Below are 12,669 nucleotides of genomic sequence, written 5' to 3' on the forward strand. Positions count from 1 at the left end.
AAATAAAAAAATATGGGGAAAATACAACATGGATGCTATTACAATAACATTAACTTTAATAAATCCAGTAAGGAATTTTCCTGTGGTAGAACATGACCATTATCTAGACAAACATTTGCAAAATAAAAGTAAGGCCTATGTGAAGGCCTAGTTTTAATTAAGTCATGCTTTATATTTGTTAGCTTCCCTTGTGTCATTTGTGGTACATTTTATGGGTTGATATCCAAACATTTTCAGATTTAAATGCCTAAATATCTGATTTAAGCTTCTTAATTTGAATTTCACAAAATGTGAGAGCAAATGATGATGCCTTACTATAAAGTATTTTATTTTTGTATATGCTTCACATCATACCTAATAACCACAGACTGCATAGAAACTAATAACCTTGGTAAATATTGGTAAGTTTCTACTTTCCCAGCCAAAGGTAAATGGGAAAGACGTTATGCAAAATAACAGCAGGCATGTTCAACCTGCTTGAGCATAGCCTACCTCTTAGAAATGCACAGTACCATCAAGTATTTTATTTTTATCAGCATAAACTTCAAGTCTGATGACCAAGGTTAACCAAGAGGTAGCTGCAGCTTTTGAGAGTAGAGCCGCAACATCGCCCTCTTTTGCTCCGGACATAACATGACATGTCTGCTTTTGTCAACGACAACCAACCGAGGCAGACAGTCTTTCGTCGGGTTTGCCTGTGGTGCTAGTAGCCAGCCAGCCAGCAACAACCAGCCGCCTGAATGTAGATCCGCATGGGCTACTACTATTCTTTCTCTCCAAACACCCAGCGGAATCATAAGATAAGGATCCCAGGATGGTCTTAGTGCATGTCGGATATCTGGTTCTTCCTGTATTCGGCTCAGTAAGAAACAGAGGTACGGTATTAATATTCATATCGATCCCGACCATGTGCCCTGTTTATCTTAATATTCACTGCAGCTGTTGGCTAGCTAGCTCGAGTTTAGCCGTTGGGTTAGATCGTGTTAGCCAGCTTAAAATTAACGGTAACATTATTCTAAAACGTGCCCGCAACGTAATACTAGTTTAACTGTTATTTACTTCAATTTACACAAACTAGCGAATAAAGTTGTTTGGCGAGCCCAATTCCGCTTATTTTAAGAAAAATACCGCCGCTAAAGATAAGCTAACTGGCTCCTTGGCACAGGCTATGTCCTGGAACGGAAACATTTCTCACAAAGGATTTCACATACACGGGGCGTGCTAACCAACATACCCCATGTCAAAACAAATTCCTGAATACACAATCGTGTCAGACAATGTCAATCTGAGATTATCTTTTACACTTGCGATTTTTATTTCAGTAACATAGCGATGCATTGTTGTTTTCCCCACGGCGCTATCGTGTATTTGCCGTGTAAAAAATACCGCAAAATAGACGTAGCCTTTCAAGCCAGTCAGCTTATCTGTGCCTGGATGATGTCATTTGAAGATCATCTGCTTCTGCTAGCGCTCGCCGTTTTTGTACCTGGTTTTTAGTCAGTATTATTATCCGTGTTAATTGGTTAATGTACAAATCGATAAATAGCCGATTGCCCGGGCAGCGTGGACTTCTTAATCATTAAAATATCAAACGCCTTTTCCATTATATGCCAATTGGCAATTCAGCAGCTGTTTTTGTTTGAAGCTTGCAGAAAGACCCGAGTATGCGGTCGCAGTTAAACGATGGTAAAGCTACAGTGTAACATTAATTTCACAACAGTGGCATCAATGATTTCATTGTGCTTTTATTTCTGTTCTTATTTCCCTGTTTCATAGTATGGAGGCTGGCTCTACATTCTGCATTTATCAGATCTTTGTCGTCCCCCCCATTGTGTAGCTAATGATCATCTGCTGCTGTGTGGTGTGGCGTGGCCTCTGCCTGTTCTCTGCATTTAGCTGTATTGTGAATCCCTTCTTCATTTCCTCTTTCCATCTGAAGACGACATTGGTATTAAAAGCACCCCCTCCCAAGATGTTTTCAGCCATAGACTTTCTATGTTAAGCAGACTAAAACGATAGCTAACACCTAGCACAGAGCACCTTTTTTGTCTTTTTCTGTCAAATTGCTGTAGCACTGAGTAAACATTTTAGCTCCTTTTTTTTTAGATATCAGTTGAATGTCATTGTGTACCTCCCATCCAGTCTTGATAGACAACATGCTGTAAATTCCTGTAAAGTGGATACATTTTGCATGATCTCAAATACTGCACTGCATTGTTGGACACCAGAATTCGGCTCATCTTCCTTCTCTTCACACAAGGTGCAATGTACATGATAAAAGTGACCTTTAATTATTAGAAAAAAAGCTGCAAATTGGAATCATATGCATGCAATTATTGTTAAAAAAAACTTTGCATTCCAGCAAATGCTGTCATGTGATCACTTGATACTATTGAAGGTACACTGCACCTGCACACAACAACCTGCCATAACTGTCTCCATTTTTGTGTAATCCTTTTTGTTCCCTTTGCAAATTTCAAGCCTTGAATCACACTGAATTGTCAGGGCTGTTTGCCCCTTATAGGCAAATGAAACTCTAAACATTTACGTAAGCAAAACATGCTCACTGGTGGTTCATCACTTCCCAATTTTCCCCACTAACATGAGGCCAAAATGCTATCCATTTCACAGGGATGCCTATTTTCCTGCACTGCTAAAGAGATCCTCTATTAGTAATAACGTCTTTATTGTTTGGTTGTGGTCTCTCTTTACCTTTTGTTCTTGTAATAGTACTTTCAATGCATGATCACATTTATGATTCATAATTTTTTGTTTTTGTTTTTTCTACATTGACTAGTGAAAATCCAATGTAATCTTTCTGTAGTAAAGATGTACCCTGCTGTACTGAAATCATGTGCTGTAGCCAACACGTCTGCTCATTGGATGCTGCTTTTGTTCTTTTTAACCCTATATGGAGCATGGTGGGCCTTGCCTTCAGTCTATGTTGTTTATTTTTGTTGCATGGATTTATACTATTATTACAAACAAACAAGAAAAAAAACACAAATTCCACATAACTAATATTTTTCAATAAAGAATATAGTGTTTTTCCTAACCTTCAGTGTGCTTCTTGCTGATTTCCATTTATTGTCCTCCCTCTCCCTTGTCCCTACCTGCCCCCCTCCACCCCCACCCACCTCCTCTCCCGCTGTGACAAAGATAGACAATTTCCACGCTTCCTCCATCACAGGGCCTGAATGAGTCTATCTGCTGTCATTCATGGTGATCGTTTTTTTCACTGAGACACTTAAAAACGCAGTGTGCTAAAGTACAGTCTAGACTTGAGCCTTTGACCCACGGCAACAAGGTCATCTCTTGTCTGCCCAGCAACTGACGACCTGAAAATATTGCTGGAAGGTCATACTGCTTGTCTTCGCTGGGTTTGTTTTAAAATCATACTGCGTTTTTCCAAGTGTACTCCTACTAGTAAATGCAATGTAGACTTTGCCTATTTCCTCATAATTAAAAATATATGTATTTTTACTGTTTACATAAGAATACCGTGCCCATTTTACATTGCTGAAGCTGATTAAATTGTGAAAAACGGTACAGGACTATTAGTGCACAACTGTAATGTCTCTTTCAAATTCACTGCTTCAGTTTTTGCCAGATGGATATAACAGAGTACATTGAATCCTGCTCCACTGCAGACCTGTTATGGCTCCCTTTTTAACTAGGATTTCTGCAAAAGTACAAAAAAAAGGCAACCTTTGTTATTGCAATATCTCTGCATTTCCAGAACAAAATATATATATTTAAACATAAGCACAGTATTAAAACCATATTGCTCCACAGCTCAAGTAAGTATCTTAGTTTTCTGACTGTTGATTCTCCACAGCAGTCTGTTCACTGCAGTTGCCAAATAGCTGTGGTTGGCGTGAGTTAAAAAGTATTCAAGCTATTTCCTCTCTGCTCCTGAATGCTCATATGGGAGCAAAGCAAATACAGCTACACTGGATGTGTAAGACACAAAGAACCAGTAGGTTTCAGCTAGGCGCAGAAATTAGATTTTTATTGTGTGGTTTCATTTTAAAGACGGAAAGGATTGTTCTCTATGATTATGTAGGTAGGGACATGGTACCCTGCAGTTTAATATTTCTAATAATGACAGCCAGGTACTAAAGGTTTTACTCAGGGTGCACTGACCCACTGTCGGCTGCAGAATTTACAAGAACCGATCTGCGTTGAAGACCAAACACTGGTAGATATCATCTGTTCTGATCCAGTTCGCTTGTCTGTGAGTCAGAAGACCAGGAGTCGATCCAGAGGTCGGAAATGCAATAAAAGAAAAGAAAGCTTGCGTATTGTGTGCAGGACCCAAAAACGGTTGTCATGTTCATGGTACTTGTGGTAACCATCATTTTCCCACCCCCACAGAAGTATTTTTCACCCTAGGTAAGATGTAGGGCTTCATTAACATGCTATATCACACACACAGTGACACAACATTTCACCCACAATTAATTCCACCTAATCTCTCCACTCAGGTGCCTGACAACTTCTCCTTATCCTCCACAGGATCGCATTTCAACCGGCAACAGCAGCAGCAGCACAGCCATGCTACCTCTTGCCGGCACTTCCAGTTAGGTCCTCAGGCTCCGCTGCCCATGGACTTCCCCATGCCCCACCCAGGGCAGCCACAGTCAGGCATTAACCCCCACCTGGCCCCTCCTGGCCACCAGCATGGCCCTCCGCTCCACCCGCCCCTCAACCCATTGCCCTCCCCCCAGTTCCAGGACATCCCTGCCCCTCCCTTCCTACCTCAGGCATTACACCAGCAATACCTCCTCCAGCAGCAGATCCTCGAGGCCCAGCACCGACACATCCTGCCACCTTCCAGGTATCCACACGGTTTACCAGGGAAATAACATGACCTAAATAAACACAACAATACTCATTGATTAGACTCACTGATCGGTAAAGAAAAAATAATCCCCTTTTATTTTGACATTCAAACAATTGGCAGAAATGCAGCATTCAGCCTCTTAAATATGGTTGTTCTTTTCTATCCTATATCCTAATACATTTAATATCATTTGGCTTTAAGCTGGCAAAACAAGACATCACCTTGGAAACTGGGATGGACATTTTAAAGACAAGGAAATGGGTTAATCTTGAAAGTAAAAATAAATTAATCGACAATGGAAAGAGTTTACGAAGGTTTTTTGAAATGCGTGGTTATTTGTCTTAATAGACGTACCCCGGAGCGAGTTCCTCACCAGCCCCACAGACTGCGGCCCGGCTTTGAGTTTGCTCCGCCTCTCCATGTCCCCCCTCAGCCTGTGGTGCAGCAGCCCCGCTACCTGGCTGAGGGCACAGACTGGTAAGCTTTACCTCCTATACAGCATATTTTGTCTTTAGTGGATGAGGTTAAAATTCTTATTGTCACATAACTAATGATTCAATTTGGTGTTCAAAAAGAGCCCAAAACTAATCCACTCTTTTTGGTCATTAGGAATAACCTCCATACATTTAAATGTATGTATGTAATAAATGATTACCAACTCACTTTTTTTGTTGGATATTAAAACTGTTGCTATGATGTATGTTTAGATTTCATACAAACACACATGTTGCTGAACTATACATTACTCCCTTTTGCACAAATGATGCTCAAAGCTGGACGAGACAACCTTTTTGGTCAGCTTTTCTTAGTTTGACTGCACCAGACGACCATCAAATCTGGGTCAAGACCAGATCAAAGGGGTTTAAAACCAAGCTGAAGAAGAGCCTAAGGCAAACCAACTCCTATTAGACTCTTAAATGTGCAATACACATGTCTTGATACATCATATGCAACATTAATGCATAGTTTCATAAGGGGCAAAAGTTAAATGATGTAATCCTGGAGAAGAATCAAAAGGGAGGAAAAATGAATTGTTTTATTTGTTATGTCAACTAAACAAACTGGGAAAGAGTGCACAATATTAAGACTTTGGGAAGTAATCAGCAAAATATCAAGGATACACCTACATCCAACACTTAATGGAGCTAAGAATTCCTTGTCGAAAAAATTGATCATTTATGAATCATTGTTTTTTGTATATTATTGAAAAATGTCCCTTTAGTCATTGTATCTTAATATCTTTAATTTCTCTGAATAATTGTAATGGTAGCAATATATATTCAATTAAGATAGGATAACTAAATATAGCTAACTCTATCAACTGTAAATATTTAATATAACACAATCTTTTTATTTATCATTCAAATAAAACAATTCTGCTCTCTTTCCAATGACTTGAGCTCACTCCACAATCTTTCCAAGTAACTGCAGAGAAAAGGCTCCTGTTTGGGAATCACTGTCCTAAATAATACTGTGTAGAAATCCACTGCTATCAAAACACAGTTGGCCAGAAACCCTATGAAATAAAGTGTGTGCCATCGGCTGACTTGTTTTTCTATTTCTGTCCAGGGATCTAAGTGTAGATGCTGGGCTGCCCCCCCACCAGTATCACATCCATCCGCTGCCACAGCACTATCAGCACTACTTGACCTCTCCTAGGATGCACCACTTCCCCAGAAACAATGCCTCAACACAAGTGGTGAGCCCCTTTTGCCTCAGTACAATCAATCATATTAGTCTTGATGAAATCCCAGTGACTCTCTCTCCACGTTTAGCAGAATAACCTCGATACCCAGCTCCCGGGGATGTCCTATGTTCCATTTTATTCCTTATTTCTGCAGCAGAGCATACGCTAACTCCTTTCTCCCGCTTCTTCCAGGTTGTCCATGAGATCAGAAACTACCCATATCCCCAGCTGCACCTGCTGGCTCTGCAGAGTCTCAACCCCTCCCGCCACGCGTCTGCTGTTAGAGAGAGCTATGAGGTTTGTACCGCTGCCCCCTCACTCTCCTCCGCAGACACACCAGTCTACACTCATTTATCATCGTTTTCTCTGTGACCAATGCTCTGGACAGGCTCGAGTGTGTAACTGGTTTTCTTATTTCCAATTACCTCAGCTTCCAGATGCCTCATTTCTCATTACATTTGTTTTCCTTTTGATAAGATGCAATTGTGTTCTGAGAAGCTCTTTCCTGCACCTTTTTAATATTAGCATTCCACACTTGTATGTCTTTTGCATTTTAATATGTTATTATATAACCGTTATTTTTTATCTGCCGGTCAGACTTTAAATATTTAAATAAATAATTAAGATGATATGTTCATATATGTTGTTTCCTTCCAAGGAGCTTTTACAGCTGGAGGACAGGCTGGGCAGTGTGAACCGAGGAGCGGTCCAAACCACCATAGAGAGATTCACCTTCCCCCACAAGTATAAAAAGGTAAAGAATGGTCATCTTTTTATGTGCTAGATGAGTGATAGATCTTTTTCATGTGGTCTGGTGCAGAGGAAGGCACTGGACAAGAACTAAGTTAAGCTAGATGTGAAAGACAGGATGGAAAAGAGCAGCGTTGGGTGGAAAGGATCAAAGATTGAAGACAACAGTGGAAAGAGGGTCTGGACTCTCACATAAGTTCAAAGGTCAAACTAATATCCCTCAGCAGATTAGTGAGACAGGTCTGCAGTGTGCAAAATTCACAGCAAGGGATGAGTCATCCAGCTGTCTGCAGATATGTGCGTGGAATGAATTTTAAAAACCGTCTACACTGAATATGACCCAGATACTCTGGAAAGAGTGTCAGATCATTTTGTGCGCTGTGTGAGTGAGAAGAAGTAATTGAGTCTCTTCTATCTGATTTCTATTTTCTTCTGGGAAGCATCATTAGGTGACTCCTTTCTCCTTATTTGTCTGGGCTGACTCAGAGACACCCGTGGCATAAACATAACAGCGCCTAACATGCTGCTGCACGACACACTTTAATAATTAAGGTCTGTTTGCCTTCCTCTCTCTCTGCAGAGAATACCCCAGGACCTGAAGATGTGTCTGGAAGATGAGGAGCTGGACACAGATGAGAAGTGCACCATCTGTCTGTCCATGTTGGAGGATGGAGAGGATGTCAGGTACAAATACTTGCTCATCTTTTTCAGAGGGGGGAAATGCTGGTTATGCAGCTGCATATAAGGCTGTAGGTAAAAATGTTAGTCCATGTTATATTTAACATCATTGTTCTACTTTTTGTGCAATCAGAGCAGGAATTAAATGTAACCTGTAACAGTATAACATGCTTACAGGATTGCTTATGTAAATGAGTAAGGTACATGTAAAAAGGATGAATACTGTATGTAAAATATAAATCAATAAGAAATGATGCAATGTTTTTGGGAATCGAGTGCAGTCAGAAAACACAATATTGCGATATTCAAGTGTACTGATATTTTCTGAATCCCCTAGTGATTAGTATGTCTTGTCATGTCATATACTGTAAATATTCCTTGATTTGTCTTGCCTGGTGAGGTTTAACTTCAGCTTGACAAATACTTCAGACATTACGGAATGTCCAATTTGTCCATTTATTCCAAATGTGGTTTAGCTTTCATTCAGAATAGATACACTGTCGTACGGTCTAAGCTGTTTCTAAGCTTACATTAGTTCTGCACATGAGTTTAAAGCACCAGGTTTTAACATCCTATCAAAGGATTTCTTCCAGCACCTCATCTTGAAATGTATAAGAAAATAATTTACAGTGAAAATTAAAACATTTGATGATTTATTTTTTTCCAATAAACCAAAATATTTCCCGTACTTTTATGCAGAGAGGAAAAACCCTTTACTTATTAACCTAAACAAACCCTTATACAATCTTTAAAAATATCTTTAAAATGCAGGGATTTTTATTTTTGCTCATGAGTAAAGTTGACGTTTTAGTCATTACCTGTAAGTGTCGATTATTAAACTTTACTGATCCTTTTCTTGAAGTGAAATCCTATGTTTATTGTTAAAATCCTAACCATGTCTCCTTTGTGTCTGTAGGAGATTACCCTGCATGCACCTTTTCCACCAGGCGTGTGTGGACCAGTGGTTGGCCACCAGCAGGAAGTGCCCCATTTGCAGAGTGGACATTGAGACCCAACTGACCCCTGACAGTTGATAGCCCCTGTCGTCTCCTGCAGCTTTGAATCTGGTCTTGTTAATTCTCCATTGCCTCCCCCTGGGGGGAAGCTCTGCCAAACACCCCTCTCTTTCCCTCTGCATCACCCACAGGCCTGCCTTCTGAGGCAAGGCTGTGACCGAGGGATCAACAAAGCACACTCACCTACAACACAGCGAGGGATGGGGGTCGATGCATAGATGGGGGGCTGGACTGAAGGTTGATTTGAGTGGACTGGCTGGATATAAAAGGTAGGAGCGGACACGTATGGACAGATGTGCTGAGGCTTCACACAGATTCTGTCAGATTGTGCACCCTGTGTGCATTTCTCTATACAGCCATCAAGAGAGGACTTCTGACTACCAACCTCCCCAGCTCACTGTGGGGCGTATTAAGGCCATTTCTCTGCCACTACATCAAAACCCCCCACCCCCCCCACCCCTCTGCCTGTGAAAAAATCCTTTAAGCTGCACTCTGCCCAAGCCCTCAGCACATCTGTACAGAACATTATCAAATGATTAGCATGAGGTTGTTTGGTGTGAACTCTTGTAGCTGAACGCTTGTGGTGTAATGGAGTATAGTACTGAATAAGTATTTACAGAGTAACAGTGTTGTGTAGCAAGCAAAAGCCTTTTGAGAAAAAATGTTTGTGAAAAATAAACCTACAAAGAGGGTGAACACGGCTCAAATAAGAGAGAATATTTGCGTGTTAATTAATCATAGACAATGAGGAAAGAGATAGTTGTGTAAAAAGGCCAAAAATCCCTCTTTCTTGTCTAACATGGTTTTGGATTTCCAGTTAGTAGATGCCATCAGAGTTGATGCTAAACCCGCTAACTGCAGGCATGGCTTCCAGTGATCTGTGTAGTGTCGTAGTGGGGCCTCTATTATCTAGAGCAGGGGCCTCAGATGTGCATGCTGTATGGCAGGCTTGGGCTGTGTCGTTAATATTGTGGAGCAGTAGAAACAGGGACTGTGTGTCTGTGCATGTGAACCGTATACTATGACGATCCCACTCATTCATAGAGGAGGACAAGAATGCACCAAATTCCCCTCCCCACCTCCCCTCTCCCCTCATCCCGAGGAGACCAACGTTGCCCTTAGACACGGATCTCACATCGATGTAGCGTTTCTCTCGTGACGATCCAGGTTAGGATTCAAAGAGCTGCTGGTGGATCTGTGTCTAACTGCAACTCCTCTCTGTGGCCTCGCTCATAGCATGATCACATGACGTGAGAGGCCGGCATGGGTTTGAGGATTTGGTGCCTGAGGTCTTGCTATCAGATTGAATAAAATCTGACATTTGTATGACCTATTACCAGAACCTTATTGCCTATCAAACAAGCACATGTGATTTCTATATACAGTGAATGGCCTCTGTGGTGTATCGGCTCCTTTTCATTTCAACCTAAGTTGCTCCCACTGTCCTGATAAAAGACTGTGTCTGGTGTTACAGGGAAAATACAAACTAGTTTGCCTGTGATATGTGCTAGAATGTGTATGATTGTCCCGACTCCCTCCCCCCATGGTAGTAGTGTATGGTATTGCTAGAACAACTGTGATACGTTCAGTGATAGAAGCTGTTTCTCTTCATCATGCATGAACCATGTTGGCATAGTTCACTTGAAGGAGGGTGAAAGGGAGAAAAAGCCATCCATTTGAAAAATACCAAACAATTGTTCTTAACATTATTTTTATTTTTGTCTTTTTCTGCCATTTTCTTTTTCTTCTCGTATTTCTTTTGCTCACATGCCAATTTGGACATGGTACTAATATGCCGAGTCCGTGTCCATTTTAACCATAGTGAAGAAAAAGCTGCAATGCTGCAAAAACATATTTATTGTTGTTATAATGTAGCTTGTGTTTTGTAAATGCACTATAATATGGAGTTGCCTGAGTTTTTGGTTTGGTGGTGTGGGTTCTTCTTGTCCTAGATTTTGTGTTTCTATTCAGTTCCAAGTATTTTCATGCTTCCTTGTGTATTATTGGAGGGTAACTTGACTGTTTGTGTTGCGTTTTTTTTTTCTTTTTGTATGAAACCTCCATCCAAAAAACTACAGATGGATGAAAATGGAGGTTTTGCTAGTTCACATAGAATGCTGTGATTAAAGATGCCTTAAGTATTTAACAATCATTATTTATTACTAACTGTAGCTAGCTAGCTATTGTGGTGAAATATTTAATGTCTCTATCTCATAACTTTGCAATTTAATCAATATATTTATTTAAAATAACACAAAATATAAAAAAAAAGAATACCTCATTATGCATTGGTCGGTGGGGATGCTTTTGCATGCCGTCTGTGTTTTCTTTTTCAAAGGAGAAAAAAAGAAACCTGTTGAAAAATTTACTTGTGGGGTGTGTTTCCTGACACATTTTCAAGCCAGCATGGTGCTGTTGATCTGGATTACATTCCATTCATTTCACCTCTTGAATTTACTTTAAAATCTTTTCATTATTGAACATCCTCTCTGCTTTGCTCTGAAGCAGAAGACGGGGTACAATCCTTTTGGTCTTAGTATGGCTCCACAAATAGCTTGCCTTTGTTATATGATACTGCTTTGTTTCCCATAATCAGTTATATTTTATTTAAGTTTTGCTATTTTCTTTCTTTTTTGCCATGTTTATGATATTTTTTCATATCTGGATCTCAATGTAGTGCTTATTATTATTATTTTAAGACCCACATAATGAGCTGTATTAACTTTCCCTTATGTATTGCTGGCAAATGCTTTGTGTGGGATTTTTGAAAGTATCTAACATGCTAACTTGAGCCATTGGTCTTATTGAGCAAATTTCTGGTGTACTGTGGTTATACAAAATAGATAGTGTGTTTCACACCTGGGTATAATAAGCTAACTACATTTTCAGTGTGCATTTCTTATTAATACTCTACTAATCCTGCAAATTATTATAACCTGTATTCGATTGGAATGAAGCTGGCTGGTCTTACTATTCTTCTTATTCTTCTTATTTCATTTTGTGCTCTCACTGGCCTTACCCCGTGTCCTCCACAGTGTACCCCATTACTCCAGAGCAAACTGGACAGTAGCCATAGTATTAACTCAAGCTGATGAACCGGAATGAACAGTAGAACTTAAAGCACAAGCTTTTTAATGCATGTCCTTCTCAGGTTTTCCTATGTGTATGTGGGAGTAGCTCTGTAGATGTGTTTAATATGATGCTGTACCTTCTTGAATATTTCAGATGTTTCTTTGCTGCTGAAAAAATGTTGATTATTAACCTGCCAGTGAAAAAGGGAAGTGGCCATCTTTGTACAACACACTGCTGTTTTGCTGTAACCGCGCAATGTTTTATGATCTTGAGTATTTTATAGAAAAGTAGAAGTATGTATCAATAATATGAAAGCAATAGCTAAATCATAATGAAGAATAACATGATCAGTGAATATTGTGGAAAATCTTTAGATTCACTCTGGGTGGATTTTGTACTGTATTTATTACTAATGATGATGCAAAAAGTTGCATAGCTTAACCCAAACTGTTCTGTCTCTTTTTTATTTATTGTCTTGTATATGATCTTTTTGTATGTGTTTTTCAAATAAACTGCCTAAAATGCTAAGACATTATCTACGTTGTGGCATTATTTGGCTTTTATAATCTTTTACTTAAAACATAGTCAAAACTCAACAGTTTCATTGTTGACGGTTGAGT

The 12,669-nt window shown here is 39.9% G+C and overlaps 1 protein-coding gene across 3 annotated transcripts; it reads left to right on the forward strand.

The window, feature by feature from the left end:
- Positions 1-563: 563 nt before the first annotated feature.
- On the forward strand, positions 564-12,577 carry ark2cb (arkadia (RNF111) C-terminal like ring finger ubiquitin ligase 2Cb). 3 transcript variants are annotated; one of them, XM_063897412.1, is made up of 8 exons: positions 564-875; positions 4,519-4,840; positions 5,195-5,323; positions 6,416-6,545; positions 6,726-6,830; positions 7,195-7,287; positions 7,864-7,967; positions 8,878-12,577. In XM_063897412.1, the coding sequence occupies exons 1-8, from the start codon at positions 815-817 to the stop codon at positions 8,993-8,995; spliced, it is 1,062 nt and encodes a 353-aa protein (XP_063753482.1). In that variant the 5' UTR covers positions 564-814; the 3' UTR covers positions 8,996-12,577. The 3 variants fall into 3 exon arrangements, with proteins under 3 accessions (XP_063753482.1, XP_063753483.1, XP_063753481.1); XM_063897413.1 differs by having other exon boundaries at positions 7,204-7,287; XM_063897411.1 differs by having other exon boundaries at positions 565-875; positions 7,192-7,287.
- The last annotated feature ends 92 nt before the right edge of the window (positions 12,578-12,669 follow it).

The sequence above is a fragment of the Eleginops maclovinus genome, chromosome 12 (assembly GCF_036324505.1).
Source record: "Eleginops maclovinus isolate JMC-PN-2008 ecotype Puerto Natales chromosome 12, JC_Emac_rtc_rv5, whole genome shotgun sequence".
In the NCBI taxonomy this organism is placed as follows: domain Eukaryota; kingdom Metazoa; phylum Chordata; class Actinopteri; order Perciformes; family Eleginopidae; genus Eleginops; species Eleginops maclovinus.